This window comes from Alligator mississippiensis, chromosome 14 (assembly GCF_030867095.1).
Source record: "Alligator mississippiensis isolate rAllMis1 chromosome 14, rAllMis1, whole genome shotgun sequence".
NCBI lineage: Eukaryota > Metazoa > Chordata > Crocodylia > Alligatoridae > Alligator > Alligator mississippiensis.
Window position 1 is genome coordinate 36463627 of NC_081837.1, and position 25422 is coordinate 36489048.

Consider the following 25422-nt stretch of genomic DNA (forward strand, 5'->3'; position numbering starts at 1 on the left):
GGTGCCTATCCCCAACATCTCCTTCCCACACCAGGCCGAAACTTGGTTCAGTGCCTAATAACAACATCCTTCCCTCCACCCTTGCTGTAGGCTGATCTGAACAGCACTATCCAAGATGGCCCTGGGACTTTCTATGGCGTGAGCAGCCAGTACAGCAGTGCAGAGAACATGACCATCACTGTCTCCACCAAAGTGTGCTCCTTCGGGAAGCAAGTTGTTGAGAAGGTGGAGGTGAGTCCTGCATGCTTGGTATGAAACGAGGGATGATTGTGTGGGAATTGGAGTGGGAGATAGGGGGCTGGGCATCTTTGGGTTCTGTTCTTGGCTTGTGGGCTTCTTTACCTTAGGTAGGCAGGGTGCTGTGCAACAAGTGAGACCTTCCAGATACTAAGAGTCCCTGCTCCAAAGAGCTTACAGCGTAAAGGCACAAGTGACTTGAGTTCATTGGATGGATGCTGGGAGAGATGAGCTAGTTTCTTAAGGGTGTATCTAGTGTATGAGCTAGCAAAGGTCAGCCTTCTCCTGGACCCGCCCTAGAGTCCCTTAGGACTCTTACAGCAGTTTTCTGTGTCATTGCTTCCTCAACCATCGTGCCCTCACTCCTGTTTGTCCTTCCTAGTCCTGCTCTCATTTTCTGCTGGTAGCTGGGTGGTAACTATAAGGTAACACCGAGCCCCTGGCTCCGTTCTCTTGCAGACAGAGTACGCGCGGCTGGAGAACGGCCGGTTTGTATATCGAATCCATCGTTCGCCCATGTGTGAATACATGATCAACTTTATCCACAAACTCAAGCACCTCCCGGAGAAGTACATGATGAACAGCGTCCTGGAGAATTTCACCATCCTGCAGGTACAGCTCTTGCTTCCCCCTCTGGCTTCCATCCTCTTTTTCTGCTCCCCAGCACGGCATTGAGCAGTTCTGTTAGCAGTGCACGATTACTGATGACACCCCATCAAATAATCGCCCTTTGTCGTATGTGGGTGTAAGTCTCTTTGTGGTTAAGGCCAACACTAGCTCCTCCTTACAAACCAAACGCTCCAAAGTCATTGGTGATTCTGGTTGTGCTCCCTAAGATGCCAACAGTGCTGACCCACCCCTGAGATGCAAGTCCCTAAGGTAACTGAAGTAGGTTGCCTGCAATTGCTAATCATTTTGAAAGCACATACCCTAACTTTTCAAATCAGCTTCCCGATTTCACCAAAGACCAAGCCAACTGACCTAGAATTTCTGTATACCAAATCTTGGCACAGGGTGGTTTATTTTAGGAAAGTCACAATATCACAGTGATACTCAAGGAAGGTTTGTTTCTTGGTTTTCTTATATCCCCTTTAATTCATACACTCTTTCATTCCTAGAGTGCATTCATGTGCCTAATATAATCTGTAGAATAGACTTCTGTATGCATGTCCACATCAGTGAGGGCCAACCTTTTTGGCAGGTGTGCCACAGGGTATGCCCTGCACCCTCCCTGAGTGTTACCCTGACCTGCTCCTCTGCTTTCTGCTCTCTGTCTGATTTGCCGCGTGCCACTTACACAGGCTGCCAGTGCCACTTGTGGCATATATGCTGCATGTTGGCCACCCCTAGTTTACACATTTCATGCACAGCCATTTAATAATGAATGTACATATATATGTATACTTATATGCACATGGTATAAGTTACTTGCCTGCCCTGCCCACGATATAGTTATTTCCATCGTTGAAAAGTGAGTATTAAATGCTGCCAAGATAGAATGATGGAATTTTTCGCTAGATTTGGCTGAAAAAAAAATCTTATTTGAAAGTTTTCAGTCTAGAAAATACCATTCAGATGAAATTTTTATGAATCCTTATTGGCTTCTTTTTATGGATTTTTTGGCAGAAAATTGACATAAAATCTTGTTTAGAAAATAGCAACATTTCATTTCAGAAAATTTTCAAACTTTTTCCAAGTAAAAATGTTCATGTAAACATGTCTTTTACTTGGATTTTTCAGGTTTATTTGTCCATTATTTATTTCATAGCCTTTCGTTACCAGTGTTGCATTTAACTTGATAATCGTATTATTTCACGACAGCTCAGGAATAGTGCTGCATAATGTGAAAATGCTAAACAAAATGGAAAAACCCATGAAAAAAAAACAAACAAACCCCAAACCCTGTTGAAATCCAATTCTTGATTTTTCTCCCAAAAGAGGAAATGTCATTTTGGATTTCCTTGCAATTTGTTTGCAAGCATTTTTGTTTTTCTTCCGTTTCTGAATGAAAACAAATTTTGAACATTTGCAGTTTCAAGGTTCAAGCAGCTCAGCTGCCAGTGGCAAAAGTAGGTATAGAGCGGGGGAGCCAGCAGTCTCAGTCCATGCATGTGTGTACACACCTGTAAAGAAGAGATATCACCCACGTGGCAAACCTGTGCCTTGACAAACAAGAAAGGCCTCTCTGGAATGGCTTCCCCTCCTAACCGAGCTCTTTCTCCTTCCCACTTCAGGTTGTTACGAACAGGGATACCCAGGAGACCTTGCTCTGCATAGCCTTTGTGTTTGAGGTATCCACCAGTGAACACGGCGCCCAGCACCACGTATACAAGTTGGTCAAGGACTAGAGGCCTCTGGGGCGGGCGGGGGCATTGAGGGGAGGCGAGAGTGGGGTGAAAAGGGTCTTGTGCAGAGAAGCCGCCCGTGCAGGATGCCTCGAGAGAAGTCATTTGAAAACGAAACAAAAAAAAAAAAGCCAAAAAGACTGACTTGCAATCACAGATGTTTTCTACTTAGGAACAATTTTTTTTTAAAGAAAAAAGAAGAATAAAAAGAAACCATAACATGAAACGAGGGCCTTGTCCAAAGCAGGAAGGGGACAGGGTTGGCCACTGATTGGCGCATCGGCCCCTGTCACTGGCAAGGCCTGAATTTCTTCTGTGCCTGTCCCAGGCTGAAGCACTAGAGCAGCACATTGTCAAATGACCGACAACCCCTCCCTACCACTCTGCTGCGCCCTTTTCTTCCATGCTCAGACACAGGTAATCCTGCACCTGGCCTGGCTTGGCCTGGCCCAGTTGGCTCAGATGAGGTGGAAAGTAGCAGGTGCTGCTGAGACGGCACCTGAGAGTGCATTTGGGAAAGTGAATGCTTTGTCATCTATCCAGTGATATATGCAGCCTGCTTGGGAACTGGCAGAGGACAGGGGAGGTGGTTTTGCCCAGCACTTTGCAGCAGGCTGTGTGCACAGCTGGGACAGCCCCTGGAGGCTCAAGTCAGGTCTCCATGGGTCACATTCCTCTCAGCTAGTTACAAGAAGGAATCAGGACTGTGCAAGTGGAAAGGGTTACTGTGGCGGTGCCCCCAGCTCTGTGTTTGGCATTGAAGCATCCTTGGAGCAATGGTTGCAATGGCAATTGCATGAGGATATGGGTTTCATGGCAGTTTCCCAGATACTAGGGTTGTAACAGGAGCAGGGGTAGGCATTGAGCCACCAGAGAAGAGGATCCCAGCTGCATGGCCATGTGTGTGAGGCCAGAGCAGGTAGCAGAAAGTGCTCAGTTGGAAGAAGGGGATCTCTGAGTCTGTGGGGAGAACAGTCTGAAGACTGCACTTGGGCAGATCCAGGAGGCTGTGTATTAATGAGGCTGCTTAGGAAACTCTCTGGGCTGGGAAAGGATGGAGGAACCAGGAAATTCTCAAATATCCCCAGGACTTGGAAACCAAAGCAAGTGCTTTGGTATCTGACTTTTCAGGTGAGAAGCTCAGAACGAAGTGATCTCTGTCTGAAGGCCAGTTCAGCAGGGGTATTCATTTTCCCTACCCTCTGCTTTCCTGATCATTCCCTGTTGGCAGAGTCTGGAAAAATAGACTATGGCATATACATCCGCCATGGCAGGAACCACATCACGCAACCTCACCTGATCCCTGCTGGCCAGATCCACACAGGATGTAAAGCATGCAATGCCACTGGTGTCTGCGGAGTCGCAGTGCCACGTGCCAAATGAAATGTGGTCCTGGGTCTGTGTCAAATTGAAAGGGGGTGATATGGCTTGTGTAGGACTTGAGGGGCATTGTTGGGTGATGTATGCCCAAAATTTAGGATCCATATTTTAAAGGGTCACTGGGGAGAGATGAAGAAAATGCTTCCCCCCCCCCCCCCCATTTTTAAATTAAATTTTCAAATGAACTTGAAATGTTTTTTTTGAGCAAGCGAACACATATTTAATGGGGGTTGAACCTGCAGTGTTTACAAGCCACACTTGTGCCAGTGACCAGAACCAAAGTGAAGCTGATTTGTACAGTCGTTTCCAAGGGAAAGAGATGCAGAACCAAATGAAACCAGCAACTAAAAGATGCGGGTTGGATTTGGGTGCATCAAGCCCATTTGGTTTGATAATTCTGGGAAGATTTTACTCACAAAACAAAATGAAACAAAAAACCCCCCAAAAATGATGGGCCCCAGTGCTTATGCTTCTACACAGCACCTAACGCAACAGGACCCTGCTCTCAGCTGAGGTTTCTAAGAGCAACTGTAATGCAAATAATTTTTAAAAGTGCTGCCCACTGAAGTCACTGGGAGTTTGAGCCATCTACACCTTCTAGAGTGAAGCCGGTGGCATTTGACTCGAGTGCCTCTAAGTACTCATTTGTAATTTAAGAATAATGGATAAGGAAACAGTAATAACATTGGGTTTTCCAGCCCTAATTTGAATTTGTAAAATTTCCATTTCTTTGTCTTTGGCTCTTTCTGGTGGACCTTCTTGGTTTCAACTTTTCCCCTCAACCGCCCATCCTTCTTGCAGCCCTGTGCCCTTCCCAGCACGCCTCTCGCACTGCGCTGCCTCTCCTGTGCCCTGTAAAATCCCAGCCGTGGGAGCTGCTTTTCCATTGAGCTCTGAGCGTGTCAGGATTTAGGGCAGCCCAGGATTTCCTATAGCAACTGTGTTACAAGTGGGGGAAGGAATCTGGGGCTGTGCGGTAGGGAGTTAGGAGTCAGCAGAAGAACGGTAAAACCCCTTTCCTCTGCCACTCGGGCAGGTGGGTGAGCAAGGTTGGAAATAAGCCCAAGGAAGAGGTTTTGAGAAGAGTGAGGGCTGCCAGGCAGAGAATGAATGAACAGGTCCAGGCCTGCTAACACATCCTCCTGCCCGGCTGGATTAATGTGGAGGCTTAATCATAGCTAAACTGTGCCAAGGCAGGACCTAGTGCTAGAAAAACATGCCCCCTAGAAAGGGGCCGGATGAGAAAGTAAGAGAAGGAGGGTAGGGATGGCGAGGTGTTGGCTGGAGGAGACTAGCCTTGTTGGATGGATGGCGACTGTACAGAGCTCAAGGGTTTGGTACATGTGTAGGTGAACTAGGTGCAATGAAAGGAGAGCCTAAGGGAAGACTGGCCTTTGGAGGATCCTCTCCAACCCCATTGTTCTTCTTCCGTCTTCCCCGTCTTTCTCTCTCTCTTTGGGAGGGGGCCTTTTCCGGGTGAATGAGAGGAGAGGAGAGCCCAACTGCAGTGTGTTGCTTCATAAAAGGATGGGTTAAGGTCCTGTTGTTTTCACCACCTCCGTCTTGGGAGGAGGGTGCCAGTGGTGATGGGGTGTGGACACAGAAGGGGGATGCCATGGAGACCTGCCATTTCATTGCTTCCTAGCCTGTTCTTCTATGCATTCTTCTGAATGGACTTGGCCTCACATCCATGAGGCTGAACCTTTTGGTTTTGACCTGGTTCTTCTTTTGGGTTCTCTTTTGCTTGCCGTAGTGACTGGTTAGCATTTTCTTCCGACTGGCTGGACGCCCGGACATTGTCTGGGTGGCAACATGCACAGGCTGTAGACAGCTCGGTGTGAAGGCAGCCGAGCTGCTATGGACAAGAGTGTGTCCCCCTGTCAGCTTCTGAGTCATGCGGTGTTCCCCTGTGCTGTTTCATGTGAATCCAACATGGGGCGAAACAGGCAGGAGGGAATCCTGGAGAAGCCAGCAGGTCTTCCAGCCCTGAAGGAGCCTTTATATTGGTCCAAGTTTTTTTTCTTGTACAACGTATTTAACTATTCTGATAACGCTGCAAGCGATCTCAGCCATGAACTTCCGGGAAACCCCTCCCCAGGAAGTTTAGACGGACGCTCCCATGCATGTGCGAGCCCGAGGAGACGAAGGTAACGTTGACGGGATGGTACGTCACAACCAAATCAATAAAGCAGCGAGGCCCGATAGCTCAGGAAACGTACCCTACTGCGAAGCACACGTGGCAGCCCTGGGGAGTGAACGGTGGGTGCTGAGCTTCCGAGACCCGACGATACGTGGAATTCAGAGCAGTCCTGAAAGGCACACGGAGACTCCCGGGACTTCAGCTCTAATCTTGGGATGAACCCCTCCATCCTCAAATTATTCTGAGCCTCAATTGCCAGCTAGCAAACCTCCCAGGCTCCCTGTCTGTGCTACCTGGGGTGGCAACAGCGATGTTGGGAAAAGTACTTCTCCCCCGGCGTGGCACGTGGTTCTGTCCTAGGCTCTTAAGACAACTCAGTCATTTGTGGCTGGTTCTCTAAGGCTGGGTAAGCTGCCATCTGAACGAGTGAGATCCATTAAAGCCCGCTCTCTAGCTGTAGGGCGAACGTCCTTACAAACCAGCTCTGAGCCGCTCAGGCGGTGACAGAGAGAGGCGGCAGAGGGGAGATGCGGTCCGGTGGTGGGGAGGGGGAATTTTTGAAACCCCAGGTAGCATCTCTTGCAGTGCCTGTACCCCAGCGGCGGGGAAACCTGGCTGGATTATTTTATATGTAGCATGTTTTGTTTGTTTCTTCGTTTTGTTTCACTCACCGATCAAAAACTCTGGGAACCTCCCTCCTTTTCCAAGTATTCCCCTCAGCACACAGACACACCGGATCTCCCTTCTCCTTCCCTTCCTAAACCTGCCTTCGAGAGAAGGGGGTGCTGTCTACACTCCTGGGGCAGGCTCCAGTCCATTCGCTGAGGGGAAGAGTTTGCTCCACCGGCCGAGGATGGATTTATAAACCCCGCAAACCCGGCTCTCCTTGTATTCTTGGCCCGAGCCCTGCGTGAACTGGACTGTTTCATGTTTCTTAGCCTTTCCTCAGCTGTACCCTCCGGCCTCCCCTCCCTTGCAATCTCCATGCATCTAGCATCAGATGCCCTGCTTCATTCTGTGGTTGCAAAGCTTCCCACACACCCTCTGACCTCTGGTTTGCGGACACAAATACACACGCGCGCTGCCCGTTAGCACCGCCACCGCTGCTGACCCCGTAGGACAGCAGTGAGGAGGCCAAGTGCTTGCATCTCTCTTAACGGGACTTAAAAACAGGTACCTAGAGACAGACTCTTGTCAGTAAGTAACCCCCAGCCCTCCCCTCTGCCCCAGTGTATTTATGAATTTCACATGAAGTACTGTTTTATTTTTTTAAAGACTTTGTAAAGCTTACCAGGGTTACGGTCACCATTTGTAGAGCTGTGTCAGTCCACAATGTAAAACCATTTTTTTTTTATGTATTATATTTTTTGTGTATTTTTTTAATCCAGCTGTGATGGGTTGTATCATATATTTGTTGTGTTTACTGTTTCTGTCCAACTTCAAAGAGAGGAGACAATGGAGCTCCTAGAAGCTGCAGTCTGCTGAAAACCATTAAAATTATTTGTTCATGGGTTGGCTCCAACATTTCCTGCGTCTTTTATTTTGCTATTGGCATTGCAGCAGCACCCCAAGGTCCTGAGCAGGATACGAAGCCCTAAGCACTAGGGACATAGCTGCACATAGTTTTTACTCCAAACAATTTGCAGCCTAAACAGATGAGGTAAAGTCATATCTTCATTGTGCAATGGGGGAGAGGAAGATCTGTGATCAAGGAGCCTGGTGGCAGACCTGGGTAACTGAAGCCAGCATCCCAAGACCCCAGATCAGTCTTAACCCTAAGGCAGGGGTGAGCAAAATGCGGCCCGTGGGCCAGATGCGACCCACCAGGCCACTCTATCCAGCCTGCGGGGCCCCTAAAAAATTTAGAAAATTAATATTTATCTACCCCTGGCTGCCTGTCATGCGGCCCTTGATGGCTTGCCAAAACTCAGTAAGTGGCCCTGCGCCCAAAATAATTGCCCGGCCCTGCCCTAAAGTTATCCTCCCTTTGGCTATTTTCTATAATGTCTTGGGATCCTGGGAGTATGGGACACTAAGGGGTTGAGTTTTGGGTTTTTTTTTCCATCTGGTGGTGTTAGAGAGTGATATTGTAGCTGAATTGGTCCAGGAATTATGCAAGAGCCAAGGATTTTTTGGGGGGGTGATATCTTTTACTGTTTAATGCAGTGGTTTTCAACCTTTTTATTTGCAGAGCCCTAAAAAAAATTGAATGGAGCTGTGGACCCCTTTGAATTGTAAACGTGGGTATTCATGTACTTTTGATCCTAGTCATCTTTTGCGGACCCCTTAGACGTAGTCTGTGGGCCCCCAGGGGTCTGGACCACAGGTTGGAAACCACTGGTTTAGTGCAAAGCAGTCTTCAGATATGAGCAGGATGCTCAAGGATGCCTCCTTTGAACCTAAAGAACGCTTTGCATTCAAAAGTTGATCTAACTTTATCCCAATGATACAGTCGGTTCAACCAACGATATCACCCCCAAAACCCTTGCCTCTTTCGTGTTTTTCCATCTGTTGTGTTCAGCAGGCACCCAATCCCTGCCTCAGTCACTTCCTGCATAAGATGGAAGGAAAATGCATGTATCCAGCTTTGAGGAGGTCACCACTGACAAACACTAAACCTTACTGGGCACAGAAATAAGACTGCAGCATATGTAATTTTGCTCACTATTTAAATGGCCTCCAGCAGGCACCGTCCCACTGGGGGTCATGAATTGGAAAAGCTGGAAAGCGTTTGTCCCCACGCACACTCTTGCCCCCTTGAAAATAAAAGAGCCCTAAAGCAGGGTGAGAACTGTGTCCTCATGCACTGAGGCCACGGGAGCTTTGTGACCGTGCGCCAGGCCGTGGCACCCACTGGACCCCTGGCAGATGGAGAGAGGGCAGCACCGGCTGTTTCATGCAGAGTGGCTGCAATGCACCAGGTAGGTACACCTATGGTGCCATCCACCTGTCTCCTCTCCAGGCCAAGGCAAAGCTGGGCCCACGAGGACCAGCTCTGCTCCCCGCCAGCCCGGCAGGTGCAGCGGGCTGCACGGTGTGGCCAGGTCTTAAATATGAAAGGATTGTATCGGAAGCTGAAAACAATTGCATTTGCTGAAAAACATCGGTGGCTAAAAAAAAGTGCAATTTATTTAAAGAAGTTTATTGCAGCAAGCGAAGTTGGGGCAAAGTTGAAGCCTTTTTGCATTTCGAGGCAAGCGGGCGCAGGAGGAGGGTGCTCCCGCAAACCCAGGAGCCAGTTAGCTTGCTACGGCCAAGGATGAGCAAACCTGAGGGGCATCTGACCCCCATGCCCCCCGGCTCGGGCCTGCACTAGGATGCCCACCAAAGGACTTGGGAGCAGCTGAAGCCCCAGACTGCGGGGCGTGGGGGAAGATGTCTGCTCGTAGCAAGCGGGGTGCAGGCTGTAGCCGCGTTGGCCTCAGGACAAGGTTCTTTGGGTGAATAGGATCTCTTTTACTAGACCAACTTCAGTAGTTGCAAAAAAAATTTGGAAAGCTTGCTAATTTTTTTTTCTCCCTCAACTATTTTAAGTTGGTCTAATAAAAGAGATCCATTTCACCCAAACAACTTTTGTCTGCTTGGAGCCAGGCCACTTCTAGCTTTTGGCTGGCTCATGGATGTGGCTGGGCACGTGAAACACGTTAAAAATAGAGGGGAATCTCCCTCCCGGCACCCGTAGCTCCCTCCTCCTCCCTCCGCCCCTGGGAGTTGTAGTCGCGCGGGCGGACTACAGCCCCCAGCATGCCCCGCGCGGCCGGGAGGCGGGGCGCGGGCACCCCCTGGCGGCGGGGCGGGGCGGGACCTGTTGCTGTGCAGTGAGTGCGGGGCCGTGGCGGGCGCGGGAAAGGGGGGGGGTGCGGGCTGCACGTGGCCCCGCGGGGGCAGCGGGAGGTGGTTCCCCGCCGGCTCCGGGCCCGCTTGCTTTGACCCCTCGGCCTCCGCTCCGGCCCCTTGGCATCCTGATTTGTGCCGAGTGACCCCCTGGCCCTTCTCCTGCCAGGGCTGAGCTGGCGATGGGCCAGGCTGGACCAGGGGCTGCTGTCCCGTCCCGCGTCCCGGTTGTATACCTTTCACTTTCGCTCCCATCCCTCTTAGGGCTTTCTTTGTCCCAAGGAAGCAGCAGTGCACCGGCTGGTCGCTCCCCGTGGTGCTTTGGGTCTATCCCGGGTTTCCCCGGTTCCTCCCACTCGCCCCTTCCAGCCTCCAAGGTGCAGGAAGCTGGTTTGGAGGCTGCGCCCCTCGCTCGGTGCTCAACAGCAACCGGCGCCCCTTTCCTCCAAAAGTGGGACGCGGCCGCCAGTTCCCCTTTTCAGGCCGCGCCGGGCACAAAAGAGGCTGGCGTTTGCTGTCACTTCCCTCCCGGCATCGGAGCTACCGCTGCCTGGGTCCGCTCCTGGGCGCACGGTGCCCGGTCTCCCGCGTCCCACAAGACGCGTTCCCCATCCAACAGGCCTGTCGCGCGCCCCTCGGCTCGCTCCGGGGGCGTCCTGCTCCGTGTCCCTGTCTGGATCCCTCGTTTTGAGCCTCGCTCCCCTTCCTGGTTTCTTTTTTTATTCGTCCCAAGCGATGAGCTGTTATGTTGTCAGTGGCCTCCCTTTTTAAGCGGGGGCTTGTAGTTTGTGCAGCAGATAGGCCCGTGTCGTGCAGCAGAGAGCGGACCGCGAGCTGGGGCTGACCGGGGTTTCCCCCCCACCACCTCCGTTCCTCTCTCACGTGCAGCCTCCATGAGGTCTAGGAAGTCCTGATTCAGGGCTCGTGCCCCTCGCTCCTGTGCTCGGTAATGACCAATGCCCCTTTTCTCCAAGAACATGTCGAATCCTTTTTTGAATCTGGCTAAGCCAGGGGTCGGCAATGTTTTTGGGCAGAGTGCCAAAAACACCTGCAACCTCGACTTGTACGATGCTGGCGTGCCAGGGGCGGTGGCAGTGCAGCCCAGCCCACCGTCCACTCTCAGGTGTATGTGCCACGCAAAATGCCTTTGTGTGCCACACTGGCACCGGTGCCAGGCGTTGCCTACCCCTGGGCTAAGCTGTCAGCTTCTGCCACATCTGTAATGTGTGTCCGGCTCTCATCTGAGCGCTCGCTAAGGACAATGGGAGTGATTTGCAATGGGGATAATAGGAGCAATTTAAAGTCCTAGGCCAGCCAGCTTGTCCGTCCCAGCACCACACCAAGGTGCATTTAGGACTCCTGTGCGGTGCCAGGCTGGGACTGACACTCAGCGAGCTGGGCCTGTTGAAAACCACAGGCAGCATTACCATGCGACCGCTCAGAACAGATTTAATACACTGATGCTCGCTGAGCTCTTAATAAAGCCTGTGCCAAGTGTCCCATGCACAAGGGCGGTGCACTGAGGATAGAGCAGCCTGACACCACTTAGCATTTTGTGGTTTGTGCATATATGTGCTTTATGCCGGCATCACTGAGTTGCACTGTACACGCACCAACCAGTGCAGCTGCTTATGCGTGGTAGTGTGAGGTGGGTGTTGGCAGGTTAAAAGCAGGTCACCCCCGCCATCATCATCCATTCAGGCACAGCTGATGGTGCCAGGCGGGGGTGCAGTGGGAACACAAATGACGGAGAAGGTCAGTGGGTGACAAGCCCCCTCCACAAACTTCATGTTTCCAGCATCCTGCCTTGCTGTGATACTCCTACAACCCTGCATGTGCTGACTTTTAGCAGTTATGCAGACAGTAGACCAGCACAATTGCAGCAACTGAACCCACGGCATGGGAGGAGGTTCTCAAATCAATCTCGGTGTAGCCAGTTTAACCAGGTAAAGCCATTTTTAGAGGCAAGAGAACCGGTAAACTGGCTGTCAGATTAACTCCAGTTGCTCCCCAGGACCAAGTGGTGTAATTCTAGCACCGTGTTTTCCAGACTGCGGTTCTTGGCTGCCCTTGCTCACAAAGTCAACTTGCACCCACTATTTTTAAAATAGTTTTCAGCTGCATTACATTTCCCATGGACGTCTGTGCTTGATCCCACTTGTTTTAAATGTGAAGTAACCACGGCAACCCTTTGTTCTGTATTAACACTTGTGTTTTTAATATGTTTTTGAAATAGAGTTGAGCGGATGGGAACAAAGACACGCTTTCGGCCTTAAGACAAGCCTGGATTTTAATTCAGTCTGAGTCGTGTCAGGGAGGGATGGTAAAAGGCAACGGGCTGGGATTTGGGGTTGAGCTCCCCACTCTGCCCCAGACTCCCTAAGTGATGTTGAATAAGGCACTTAATTTCTCTGTGTCTCAGTCCCATGTATGCAGAGTCAAAGAAATGTCAGGCCAGAAGGGACCTCAGGAGGTCACATCCAGTCCATCCCTCAGCTCAAAGCGGGATCATCTGTGACTCAACTGTCCAGAGGTGTAACTAGTGAGTTTTGGGCTGTGGGCAAAATGCCCCTATGGTGGGTGTGGAGGTAGAGGCTGCTGATTGCAGGGAAGCCGGGGGTGGTGTAATCTGTAGCACAGCACGTGCATCCCACCGTTTGCAGGGCTTGCTGATGGCACGGTCTTGATTAAAACAGTTTTAGCCCAAATGATCATTTTTCCAGAACCCCATGTGACATTGTCCTCTCTCTGGGGACGCTTGTGACCCGACAGGATGTTGTCATTTCCTTGATGTAGGGGCCTGCAGAGCAGCTCCGGCTGCAGACGAGTTGCCCGAACTAGCGTGTGACTACGTCTGCTTCACAAACAAGTTCCAAGAACATAGGGCCGGGTTCATGAATGACTCGGGGCCTAAAAATCGGGCTAAAATCGTAACAGGAAGAATTCAGTCAGCTCTAAACTTGGTGGAGCATTGCATTGAATTGGGGGAGGAATCTCTGCCCTCTACCGGCTGCTGTTAAAATTGCTGATATCCACTGACTGATCTGGAGCTTGACTGGTATCTGTCACTTTGGACAGGAAATGTTCTCTCCAGCTAGGGACTTTTCTTCACTAGACAATTATGCTATGCTAACTAACAGCGCTACCTGCGACTTCACGATCAGCAGTAACAGGTACACGCTGAGTTTAGCATCATGTCAGCTGATTGGAGATAAACACTTAAAAGACCAGTCCTAGCTATGGGATGGGGGTCTAAATGGCAAGTGCCTTGTTATAAAATTTGCATGTTGAAATGGGATCACAGGGTGAGCCTACAAGCAGTCACGTGCTCCTCAGCACTGGGCCTCTGGTTGAATATTTTAAAAGGAAGTAACCGCTCAAGGAAATAAATATAAGGATGGTGTTTAGAGAGGGTGGCGAGGGAGGGTGGAAGAGTCGCAAAGTGATCTATGACAAATGCACAGAGACAAAGTATTTCCCAAATGGCAACTAAAATGCAGCTGCCTTGGGACAGGAACGCAAAATGCTGCTTGCTTAACCCTGTACCAAGCCAAGTTCTCACGGAAAAGTTTGCAGACAAGAAATCATCCCTGCTCGTAGCAGCGCCTTAGATGATTATCAAACTAATGGCTCCTCGTAAAACAGGAATAGCACCTTTTGGGTTCAACTTTTATTGAAAAATAAATCCAAAATTAGGAAGCCCTGAGCTATTAAAAGATTAGCCAGGCAGTGGCCCAGCAACAGGATCGATGATGTAAGCGCTGCACAGTTACACAGTGCAGAGGTGCATGGGCGTTGGCTGGCTTAGTGACTTAAAACCCTGGTGTTGTTCAGTACACAAGTACACGGTCCCCTGGTGCCGGATGTTCCTGTAAGTCAGAAAGATCAGAGCAGGAGCCTGGGGTTGTGCTGCGGATCTCTTTGCCCTGTTGTAGAGATCTTTGATGGATGCTTGGGCTGTTGATATTAATAGCTTAATAATACTATAAATAATATTATGTAAGGGGATAAATAATGTTCCCTGAGTTATTACTGTGTGCGCAGTGTTGAGCAAGTGAACACTGACTAATCTTGACTCTGGTTTCCTGCACGGTGAAATTGTGCATTAACACAAGGGTTTGCACTCAGCTAATATGTGAGCTCAGTCGTCCATAATGTGCCAGTTGCCATAGCACGGGCACAGGTCTTGCTTCTTTTTTAATGGGCGTACATTTTAATCTTCCCTTCCCATTGGAGCAGAAGTAAAGAAGGTGAGAGAGGGCAGCTGCCCAGGCCAAGCTGTAGGGCTTGGCTGCAAAGATGAGCCTTGTGGCAAGCTCCAGGGGCTAATAAACCGGAGCTCCGGTTCCAGGATCAGATTCCCCAGAGCCAGCCGCTGCGTCCCATCCTCCTGCAGGAACACTTGCTACTGCAACAGGGCTTAGAGGATCTGTGAAGCTCCAGGTAGCACCCGGCTACGTAAAGTGGCACTGACTCCGACAGGCACCTGAAAGCCAGTGCAGCGCAGGTTTAAGGACCACTAAGGCAAGCTGCTGCTCACTGAGCTTCAAGGGAAGCCCCACAGGGCAGCGGTAGCACCAGGGGTCTCCCTCAGGAGGACGCGTGCTGCCAGGGGTGCCTGTCTGGCACAGTAATCACTGCGTGGACAAATATCCCCTCCCTCCTGCCTGTAATACCATATCCCCTATCCAGGACCTTCCTTGCTGTCTCTTGTGCATCTGTCGGCAGCTTTCCAGTGCCATAAACATGCCCCATTGCCTGACCCTCTCCGAGTGCATTGAGCAAGGCACATTGCTCCTTGCACTAGGGTGGAGGGGAAAAGGGGCTGGGACTGCACTTTCCAGGCCACCAAGCAGAAGGCCCTGCTAGCAGGTGGGTTCCCAAGGGCACAGATGTCTAAAAAGGCCACGTGGGATTCACAAGCACTGAGTGGGTTGGGCATCAGAGTGCCAGCAAAGTCCTTCCCTGTGTCACAAACCACCTCTGAGCAAGGCTTTCGTTATCGCAGCTGTTTGCTCCTCGGGTAAAGCCAGGCCTGCCGGGTTCAGCTGGAGCCGGGCAGGGTCACTGACCTGCTCTGCTCCCAGGGGCCACTGAGGTGAGGGAGGTTCGTGTTGCATGCAGGATCGCTGGAAGGCAACGGCTCGGAGGTGTTTCCAGGGGTGTAGCCTGCCTGCTCTGACCTGTGCCTGCCCCTTTAATGCCTCATCCTTCTCAGCTGCAAATCCTGGCTCTGCACCTCGTCCTCTGCGTGCCATCCATATGCTGAGGGATGCGTGCCTTGCCCTTGTTCTAGCACCAGCACACGCTCCCTGGGCCAGCCAGCCCCACCTCCTCCTGAACCTCCAGCCAGCGCCTAGGCTCAGTTACACAGCAGCCAGGATCCTCTTTCCCCTCCCAGAGGCTGAAGTCTCCTTGCGCAGATGAGCCCTGGACGGGCAACCTGTGAATGCACAAGGCAGGGGTGGGGCCCTGCTTCAAGCCTGCTCCATCCCATTTTCTCTGCCTTCCCCAGCAGAGCAGGAGCGACCTGTGGCTTCTTGAACTGCAGAGATACTGGTTTGCCCGCATGCCAGCCGCAATGGAGAAGGAGCCTCTGCTGCAGCTGCGAGTCTTCGACCTCAATTGCTGGTGAGTCCAGAGCTGCTTTGTGGGATAAGCAGGGTCCAGAGCGGCCGGGTGGGGGTGGATCTACCACCTTGTTCCTCTAGGAGGGCCTGCACCTACCTGAGTGCTGGGGTCATGAACGTGGGACGCTGCTCCCTCACTGCACAGCCCAGATCATATTGTCTACTGGCTCGAGAGCCAGGACTCCTGGGTCCTGTTCCAGGAGCTGCATGAGTCACTTCATCTGCCTGTGCCCCAGTTCATCTGACATAGCGTAAGAAACTCCCTTGCTCCTTGCAGTGTGGAAGGTGCTGGATTAGCACCAAGCACTGTTGGCCTGGCCTCCTGGCTTTGCAGCCCTTCTGTTGCCTGTCTCTGGACTCTGCCAAGGGGCTGGGAACCCAGTGCCCAGATGCAGGCTCCCTTGGCTGACACAGTGTGCATAAGACACTGCAAACCAGACACCCTGTTTGTTAGGGGCAGCAAAGCAGGACCTCATAACGCAAGGTTCCTTGTTTAGCTGCAGCCCAGGGACAGCTTGGCCCCTGGCCTGTGAAGGGCGAGTTTGCCCTGCCATCAACGTTTATTTGCCCTGTAAAGCTCTCCTCCTGCTCCCAGCACCTCCCCTCCTGACTGGAATAAGCTGCTTTCCTGATGTGGGCCCAGACTGATATACCCCTACCCTCCAGCACGCTGGGAGCCTCATGTTCCCCCTTGGCTCTGTACTGGGCTCCAGGCCTGTCTCCACCAGTGTTGCAGAGGGCTTTCTGCTGCAGGGCTCCATGGATTATGAGGCTTCAGGCATGAACCAGGCCCAGGAAACCCTATGGAGCCCACATCACACCTCTCCCATCCCCACACCCTTCCCTCTGCTGGGTTGTTCCTAGTTGTGGCTTCAGTTCAGTTCCTCACTAGGACATCAGCCACCTACCTCATCTTGCTTTGATACGAGCTGGGGGAGCACAAGCCCATCTCTGGCCCTGGCTCTGAGGTGAGCATGCAAAGGGCTGAAGGAAATTTCCTGTCTTGCCCCCCAGCCCCATCCCAAAGGAAGGAGAAGCTGTCTCTTGACTGGGACCCCAGTGCGCTGTGTATGCTTGCAAGGCAGTTTGTGCCAGTCATGGGGCAGCAGTAGAGGAGAAGGAGGCACTTCTCTACTGCTGCCCAAAACACTCAGGCTTGAGTCACTCTGGGCACTGTTGCCTGCTTGGAGTCACTGCCTCTGTCTGATGGGTCTCCTTCTCCCAGGGCAATCCGCTACCTGAGCAAGCTGCGACAGGAGCGCGTCCAGATGATTGCAGACACCCTGAGCCAGGAGGGCTATGACCTGGTGCTCCTCCAGGAGGTGAGGCCCAAGGGATGGTGGGCCAGGGGAAGTGGCAGGGACCAAGACCAGGTGGGACTTGAGCCGGGCACGATGGAGGGAGGGAAGAGGCTTCAAGCCAAAGCACTGAGGATCTGTTCCCTTAGCTGCTGGCCCATGGTGTGAGTTTGCTTCATTCTCAGCCTCTCTTTGCTCCTTCAGGTGTGGAGTGAGACGGACTACCGCACGCTGAAACAGAGGCTGTCTGCATGCTACCCTTCCTCCCACTACTTCCGCAGGTAAGAGGAACTTGTTAGCCTGCTGCTGCTTATCAGCCTAGGAGGAGGTCCCTGGCAACAATGAGCACTCTAAGTCTGGGTTTTATCAGGTCTCCCTGGGCATTTGGTATCTGTGGACTTTGAAATGTACTGGGGTTGTCTGGTGTCAGGCAGACCTTGGACAGCAGTGTCCCTGCTCAGGAGGAGATGCCTCCGCTTCTGATAATTAAAAAGCTTGCTGCCTTACAAACACCGCCAAGCCCTTCCAGCCGGCCCCAGCGCCCCGTGTGTGCCCAGGGGCTGCGGCAGGTACACGGCCTTTGCTCTTGTAAGAACAGGACATAAGAACGTGAACGCAACATGTCCCTCTGGCTCCATCTGTGACGGTGGCAGGTACCAGATGTATTCAAAGAAGAAGATTGAAACAGAGCCTGTGTAGAGGGATCCACCCCCCATCACTAGCAAATGGCATCTTCCCTGCATGTTGTGTTCAATAGCCTCTGCCAGTCCCACCCCCCTTCGATAGGTCTCATCCCAGGTTCTACCAATGGCTTTCACAACATCCTGGGGTGGAGGCCACTGGATGCTAATTATGAACTGTGGTAATTATGACCTGTGTAGTCTGCACCTTAGGCTTGAACTGAAAACACTTTGCCCCTGCTAAGGTGAAAGCAGTGCACTGGTAGACTGTGGCAAAGCTTTCATCATCTCTGTCCCCAGGGATCCTCTCAGACCCCAGGTGTGAAGAACGCTGTCCCCTGCCCCTGGCCTTGCAAGCACTCCTGGCTGTGATCTCAGGTTCTTGGCTTTCCTAGGGGAAAGAGACCTGAGCCCACAGGGCACCTGTGCCTTGGCCACTGCTGGCAGACCAAGGGGAAGCAGCAGCATGTTCAGTGAGCCAGCAGTCATTGGAAGCAGCACCAAAGAGCTCAAAGAGAGCCAGACAAGTTGCTAGGTCATCCTTTCCAGCTCCATCCTGGCCCTCACCCTATTGTGTATAGAGGGTCCAGGCTTGCTGCATGTGGATAAAGGAGGTGATAAAAGCTTAGCTGAAGTCTCCTAACAGCTGCTTCGAACCCTCCCAGTCACCTGCTTCTTGGGCATGATGCCTCTGCCCTGGAACACATACTGCCCATGCCCACGCTGTGCTGAGAAACTGTCATCAGCCCTGTGTCCATGTCATCTTCCTGTTCCTGGGGGAGCAGGCAGCCAGGTGGAAATGAGATCGTGCTGCTATCTTGAGTGACTTGTGCATCTGGCACTTCAGGGTGGCCACGGTGAGGAGACACCTGGCATCTTCCAGCCCCACAGCCAGTCATTTGCCTCTCAGAACCCCCCTGGGTTGAGTCTTTATCCCCCTTTGGAAGCTGTAGGAGCTGAGTGACTTGTCCAAATTCACAGAGCACATCAGAAACAGAACTCAGGCCTCCTAGCTTCCAGGCCCCTGTGTAACCCTTAGCTCCTGGCTCCCAGCCTGCTGCTGTGACCACTGGGTCCCTCGCTGTCTGAAGCCCCAGTTGACCCCACAGAAGTGAAGGGCAGGTAGGAGCTGATAGGTGAGGAGGGGCTGCTCCTGGCTGTGTTCAGTGATGGTGGGGTCTGTTTTGCAGTGGAGTGATTGGCAGTGGGCTCTGCGTGTTCTCCAAGTACCCGATCCTGGACACCTTCCTGTACCAGTACTCCCTCAATGGCTATCCCTACATGGTGAGTGTGTGCCCAGCCACAGCTGGGGCTGCTGCCAGAGTAGTTCTTTGCAACCCATCACTGTGCCTAACCAGCCTTTTGTCTCCCATCCCCTGCTCTGGCAGCTCCAGCATGGGGACTGGTTTTGCGGCAAATCTGTGGGGCTCCTTGTCCTCAAGATCCAGGAGATCGTCTTCAACATCTATGTGACCCATGTGAGTCTGGGTGCTGGGGAGGGCAGGCTCTGACAGACTGGGAGTGCTTGGAAAAACACTGGGCCAGGCAAGGAATGTTGCATGGGCTGTTGGATGGGAAAAGGGTCTTTCTCTGTGAGGGAACTAGCCTGGACTGGCAGCAGCTGGGTGTTGTCACTTGGTGGCATCTCACTGATCCCATCATGAGGGACACTCATCAGGCTTCCCATGTCCCAGCTGCATGTCAGGAGGGGGCATGTAAGATCCCCTGCCTTGCTTTCTTGTGCTCTCTGGGGTGATAGCTTTATATTGAGCAGGCACTCTGATTTCTAACTGTGATGGCATTGACATGTGTTATGCTTGTATCTTGTTTTTTTGCCTGCCTGTGCCTGGCTTTAGCCATATCCTTGAGAGAAGTACAGAACATATCCCATAGCTTAGTGAGAGGAAAGAAGATGTCTACAAAGGTGGAGAGTTCAAATCCCAAGGGCAGCAGTGAATTCCCCACAAAGCTCTTGCCAGTTTGGAGGGTGAATGGAGAATGCCAAGGGGAGCGAACAAGGAGCTGGAGGGTTTGACGTGAGAGGAGCAGTGGAGAAATGGAAGGGCTGGATCCTTAGCATAGCTCCATGGGATAAAGGTGCTGGGCTCCTTGAAGTGGCAACTAAGGGTAGGTAGAAGGCTGCAGGCATTGAAGGGGGAGAGGAACTGATGGTGGAGAGGGGGGAACCCGATGAAATTGTGCCAGTGGATGTCAGGGAACCTTTTCCACTGGTGAAATGGTTCTACAGGCTGAGCTGTCTGCCAAGGGAGACCCTGCCCCTGCCTCAGGACACCCAAGCTGGGCGGTGCTGGGGCCTGGCACACACATTGGTCTGGTGCCCAATCTCTGTGTCCCAGCCTGGAATCACAATGCATGTCCTCCCTTTCCCCAGCTCCATGCAGAATACTGCCGGGAGAAGGATGCGTACCTCCCCCATCGAGTGGTGCAGGCCTGGGAGCTGGGGCAGTTCATACAGTGAGTAACACTGCAGAGCCAGGGGCTCCTTGCAGCGGGGAGGTTGCGTCGCACTCTCCAGCGCTGGCAGGGGACTGCGTCACTCTCCCCAGCTGTGTGATTCTGCCCATCCCTCAGGCACACCTCAAAGGCAGCTGATGTGGTGCTGCTGGGTGGGGATTTGAACATGCACCCCGAGGATGTGGGGATTCGGCTGCTGCGAGGCTGGACAGGCCTGCGGGACTCCTTCACTGACGCCGAGCGGTTCGAGGCAAGTGCTTTCCCTGAGGGCCTGGGCTGGGGGGCACTGGGACAGATGGGGCTGGTGTGGGGGGGACAGTAAATGCCACCTTGAGTCCGTGCATCCAGGTTTCCCCCCAGATTGTCCCTGCTAGCTGCTGTGTACCCCCCACACTTTATCTCACAACACATCAGCCCTCTCTGCTGGCCCACAACAGCTGGCTCCCCTCCCAGCCTGCGTCCTGCTCCTCCAGCCTCCCAGTGCTCCAGCATCCTGCTTGCAACAGCTCCCAGTTGCCATCAGCCAACAGCCTCCCAGTGCTTCAGCTGCTCCCCTGCCCCTGCCTATGGTGTGGGGACTGGGCTGAGCCTAGGTGGCACTGACTGTACCTTCCTCCATAGGGCTGTGAGGACGGCTGTACCCTGGTGCCAGACAACTACTTTACAAACAAGAAGGAGCTGCAGCCCTTCCCACTGGGGATCCGCATCGACTACATCCTTTACAAGGTGTGAGGGCCTGGGGACTTGGTTGCCTGCTAGACCCAGAAGCCTGTGGCCTGGCCTGGATCAGGCAGCCACTCCATGAGTGGCAAGGCAGAGGCAAAGGCCTCTGGAGCCCCCGTTCACCCACCCACCCATCCACCCGCCAGCTAGCTGGGGCTCATTACCGCTGCTCCCCAGAGCACCATCCTCCCTGGGTGGCAAGTGCCCAAAGGATTTCATCCTTCCCAGGAGCAGCAGTGTTTCAGGAGCAGGCCTATACCCAGCTGGCTGTCAGCAGCCGCTGGCTCACCAGGGTCCATCAAGGCAGGACACTACTGTTGTTTGTGCTGTTGACAGCCCTGGCACTTCTGTAGCATTGAGGGAGGTCAGACACTACAGATGGGTGGGTACTGAGGCATGGGCAAGGGAAGTGTCTCACCCAAGGAGACCAGGGGGGTCAGTGGCAGCACTGGGAACCAATTGTCAGCCTTGATACAGGCGCCCACAACCTCCTGTCCTGCACCCCACACCCAGCTGGGTTGAGGGCCTGTTGCTTTTGATGCTGTTTGTACACCCGCGTGTCTTCTCCGCTCTGAGATCTGAGCCCCTGAGCAGAGGGGTTGAGCACAGGGACCAGGACCTGCCGTTTATGATCAAGGCTCCTGCCCTAGGCAGTGTCACAGGTCCTTGCTGAAGCAGGGGATGAGACCACCTGCCTCAGCCCCTCTGCGAGGTGAGGGAGCAGCACCAGTTCATCAGCAAAAGCTCCTCCTTGGGAGTTGTGTGTGGCACTGAGGGTCCCATTGCTTCTCCATCAGGGGACCAGCCTGGCAGCCCTTGTTATACTGATTCCTGTTGCCCTGTGTCACCCCTTCTCCTAGGGTCAGTCCAACTTTGCGGTGAAGTGTGACAGGCTGGTGACCACCACAGGAAAAGCTCCTGGCAAGAGCATCCCCTACTCGGACCACGAAGCCGTCATCGCTACACTCTACGTGAAGAGGCACGGGGAAGCCAAGGCCCCGAACAGTAACACAGTGGGTGAGTGCAGAGAGCCCTGCCTTTAGCCACGGGCAGGGGGCAACAGGGTACCCTAGGAGAGCACTTCACCTCTGCAGCGTGACTGCCTCCCCTTCCCCATCCCCCCAACCAGGGAATCCCTGCCTCAGCCACTTGCCAGGTCTCAAAAGGAAGAGCGTGTCATGTCCCGCCCCAGCCAGTCTCCTCTCAGGGGCTCCTCTGAGCCAATGGAGAGTGCAAGCGGGGAGCTTTGTCCAAGGAAGGGCTGTGTGGAGCAGTATGGCTTGCCCAGCCCGGCGAAGGGAAGGCTAAGCAGAGGATGTGGTAGTGCTCTGCAACCAGTTCAGGGGAGGGTAAATCCCAGGGAGGGAGAAGAGCTGCAGGACAAGGTTGGCACAAGGTCAGACAGGTATCAGGTAGCCAGGAGGAATTCAGGCTGGGAATGAGAAGGCTCCTAAGCACCAGAGCTGGAACATCAAGGCCTGGGTGAGGCAAGAGCCCAGTTCGTGGCCAAGGTGGAGCCGAGGCAGCTGTCTGGGACAGCAGGGGCTGGGCTCAGCCTGTCTCTTCCTCCCTGTGGCTAACCCCATCTCCTCTCACAGAGCCAGCACTGGTGGACATCATGAACGAAGCCCGGACCGAGGTGCGGGTGGGGCTGCATGCCGCCCAGCGCCAGCGCTACTCCAGTGGCCGCATGGCTATCCTGGCCCTGCTCCTGCTCCTGCTGCAGGCCGTGATGGGCCTGAGCTCCCTGGTGGGCTGGGCCTCACCCCAGCCCTTCCCCAAGTTCTCCTTCTCCGTCCTGGGCTCGCTGGCTGTACTGGTGCTGCTGGTCTCGGGTGTGCTGCACATCTTCCATGCTATCGAAGTCAAGGTGCTCCAGGGCACTGAGGACCAGATGAGGCTGGCTCTCCAGTCGCTGCAGGACCGGCTCAGCACCAAGTGAGAGGCCAGGTTTGGGGGGCATGGGTAGGGACCAAAAGCCTGCAGGAGCCTGGGCACTCTGCATGCTGCACTGCACTGCCAGCCCCAGACTCTTTTATAGTTCAATTTATTTTTAAATAAGTGGCATTACAAAGCATTTGGTAATGGACAGGAGTGCGGCGGGTTTTATAATGACCTTTTGCAGGCCAATAAACCTTTTTGACCAGGGTCATTTTATTCCCTGACCTTCCATGCCCCTCTCCAAGTTTGTTCTCCTGGCAGGCAGCCAGGGTGTGCTAGCTATGGGCGTCTCATAAAGGCAATATCCTAAGAAAGACACGCTTGGTTTTTTCCCTGCCAGATGATGCTCTTTGCAATGAAGCAAGGATTGTCTGGCTGTCCCTGGGGGCTGCTCTGGCATTGATAATACAGCTGCCGCCCAGGAGTCCCTGTGTGACTGACTCCAGCTCTGACCTCACACCAAGATGGATTTTTTTTTCTGCTTGCTGAGCCGGAGAGGCAGGTGGGGCAGCAGCGTGAGACCTCAGCAGCAGCACGTAGCCAAGCCTGTCCTTACAGCTGCTCTTAGAGAGCTGCAGTTTGGTGTCAGAATCTCCTGAGCTAGTGATTTGTGACCTGGCAAGAGCATCTGCACCAGGGTGTCCTTTTGGCACATGATTCCCTGACTGTTACAACTCTGCTCTAACTGTTCCCCCAGGCTGCAGACCCAGGTTCCAGGCTCTTCTGACCATGCTGGCTGCAGCTAGTGTCATTGGGTGATACAGCTGCAGCCCACATCAGCATAGTCTACCTGGCTTTGGTGGCAATGCTGCAACACAACTACAGCCCCCATGGTGTGACTAGGCTGCATGGGAGTGCGGGGAGTCATGCTCTCAAGTGAGCCATCCTTGCAGCTGCCTTGCCTCACCTGGCCCTGGGTGCAGCACTTGCAGAAGAGGGAGCATTTGAGCAGCACACCTCTGGTGAGTTAGCCCTCAGCGCTGCAGCAGTGAAGCTGGATTCAGAAGCAGGATTGTGAGCAACTCCCGCCTGCCCAGGGAGGATGGGCACATGGTAGACACTGGCTGCAGCACAAGGCTTAAGGCAGAGGCTTCCAGAGGTGAAGGAGCAGGGCTGCCTAGGAATGCAGCAGTTACCTAGCCCCATCCCATGTTCTTAACCCTTCTTATGTGTGCTGCATGGATCCTCTTGCAAGATATCCTGAGACCCCTTCCCACTGGAGCTTCAAGGCCCCTGAAAACAGCTGGAGAGGAGCCAGTAAGCGAGACCCTGCCCCAGTGCTTGCAGGAGGGCAGAGGCTGCACTAGCTGCCCCCACTGCCGCCCTGTAGGTGCCAGAGGCTGCTGCCTCCTGCTTTCAGGTCTCACAGGACAGGCTGCCTGTCTGCATGCACCCTGCATCCTGGAGGACACAACCTCAGTGTTGTGGCAAGGCTGCACGCCCTGAAAGGCCTTGAGTGGCTCCCTGAGAATGGGGCTCTGTGGGACATGGGGAACCTGCCCCTGAATAACGTAGTTGTGCAGCAAAAGCACTAACCCCCTGAGGGGGTGAGGTGGGGGGTCACTGGGTGGCAAGGGGCATTGCTAAGCCAGGCTGATGAACCCAAGCAGTGGTCCAGGCTCCCTGCTACTGCTTGTTTGGGGCCAGTGCACACGCCCTAGCATAGGGCCTCCTGCCTAGTACATATGTGGGATGTGGCGCTGCCACCTTCATGTTCCCAGCTCGCTGAAGCACAGCTCAAGCATCAAAAACAAGCAGAAGCCCAGCCATGTGAGGGGCTCTGCTCTCAACAGGTGTGCCAGCTGCAGGCCCTGGGTCTGTCCTCAAATGTTCCCAGAGGAGGCGCATGGGGCACCCCTGCGCTAGGCAGGAAGTCACCACCCCCTATGTTGGGTTTGGCAATGGGCTCAGCAGCCCACGGGTGCAGCCTAGGCCATGCTGCTCCATCCCTGCCCCCCCCCAAGTGCTCATGGGGCCCCTGGGCCGTGGTCACATCAAGCTGCCTCCCTCCATGCTGAAGGCCTCAGCAGTGGCATGCGATGGGCTACGCCCTCAAGCCTCAGGCCTGCGCTCCATGCCCAGGTCCGCACTGCCCAGCTCGCTGAGGCGCTTCTCCTCCTGCACCTGGATCAGCTTGTCACGCTTCTTCACCACCTCCAGGAACTGCTCCAGGATCTCCTTCTCGGCTTGCAGGTCCTGGGGTGTCTTCAGCCCCTCTGCAAGTGGAGGGGAGAGGACAGGTCACCAGCTGCCACAGCAGGGCAGGGCCAGTGTGCTCTGAGCTCTATCCCAAGATGCTGGACAGAGGAACAGTTTTGGGTACCCAAGTGCAGCATGGGAGGCCTGACCTCCTTGGAGAGACTCGTACACCCCAGTAAGCCCAAATGCCTGCCTGGCCTGCAGCAGTGCTGGGAAAAAGCAGGGTCCGTGCACATATTCAGCCCTTCCCTAACTCTCAACTACTTGGCTGCTATGGGGAGAGGAACAGCATGTATGCCAGCTGCTCATCACAGCGCCCAGCATGAAGCTGGTGTTGGGGGCAGAGGAGAGATGCAGCATTTCCCTCCCAGAGGAAGGGGGGTGAGGCAGGGGCAGAAGAGCTCAGAGCCAGGACACCTGGGTTCTTTGCCTGCTTTTGTCAGTGCCCGTCTTCTCCAGTGTTGGGAGGGGACTGCAGCACAGGGATCGAGTTGGTTAACTTGTGACGCCTCGACATACAAGAGTGGTGGCCTTCCACGT

At 53.5% G+C, this 25422-nt stretch overlaps 3 protein-coding genes across 13 annotated transcripts in view; 2 read left to right on the top strand and 1 right to left on the bottom strand.

The window, feature by feature from the left end:
* The window catches only part of TEAD3 (TEA domain transcription factor 3), a 55230-nt gene extending 47604 nt beyond the window's left edge, over positions 1-7626 (top strand). For all 4 annotated transcript variants that reach the window (XM_006276893.4, XM_014605457.3, XM_014605458.3 and 1 more), the window contains 3 exons: positions 91-231; positions 697-849; positions 2472-7626. In XM_006276893.4, coding sequence (XP_006276955.1) covers positions 91-231; positions 697-849; positions 2472-2585 — 408 coding nt within the window. In that variant the 3' untranslated portion in view covers positions 2586-7626. The remainder of the gene's footprint in view (positions 1-90; positions 232-696; positions 850-2471) is intronic.
* Positions 7627-9838: 2212 nt separating this feature from the next.
* On the top strand, positions 9839-22907 carry SMPD2 (sphingomyelin phosphodiesterase 2). Of its 4 annotated transcripts, XM_019492574.2 has the most exons (12): positions 9885-9920; positions 12359-12478; positions 15455-15567; positions 16792-16888; positions 17069-17145; positions 18735-18828; positions 18933-19022; positions 19937-20019; positions 20137-20269; positions 20641-20745; positions 21603-21759; positions 22341-22907. In XM_019492574.2, the coding sequence occupies exons 3-12, from the start codon at positions 15506-15508 to the stop codon at positions 22682-22684; spliced, it is 1242 nt and encodes a 413-aa protein (XP_019348119.1). In that variant the 5' UTR covers positions 9885-9920; positions 12359-12478; positions 15455-15505; the 3' UTR covers positions 22685-22907. The 4 variants fall into 4 exon arrangements, with proteins under 4 accessions (XP_006276956.1, XP_019348119.1, XP_059573597.1 ...); XM_006276894.4 differs by lacking the exon at positions 12359-12478 and having other exon boundaries at positions 9839-9920; XM_059717614.1 differs by lacking the exon at positions 9885-9920 and having other exon boundaries at positions 10941-12478; positions 15452-15567.
* Positions 22774-25422, bottom strand: part of LOC102565781 (F-actin-monooxygenase MICAL1) — a 44656-nt gene continuing 42007 nt past the window's right edge. For all 5 annotated transcript variants that reach the window (XM_059717610.1, XM_059717609.1, XM_059717611.1 and 2 more), the window contains one exon: positions 22774-24899. In XM_059717610.1, the coding sequence (XP_059573593.1) occupies positions 24736-24899 (164 nt within the window). In that variant the 3' untranslated portion in view covers positions 22774-24735. The remainder of the gene's footprint in view (positions 24900-25422) is intronic.

Coding starts and splice junctions, on each gene's coding strand:
- SMPD2 (XM_006276894.4), top strand. CDS start 15,506: ATGCCAGCCGCAATGGAGAAGGAGCCTCTGCTGCAGCTGCGAGTCTTC. Junction 20,020..20,136: donor GAGCTGGGGCAGTTCATACA/GTGAGTAACACT, acceptor CCCATCCCTCAG/GCACACCTCAAAGGCAGCTG. Junction 20,270..20,640: donor CTGACGCCGAGCGGTTCGAG/GCAAGTGCTTTC, acceptor CTTCCTCCATAG/GGCTGTGAGGACGGCTGTAC.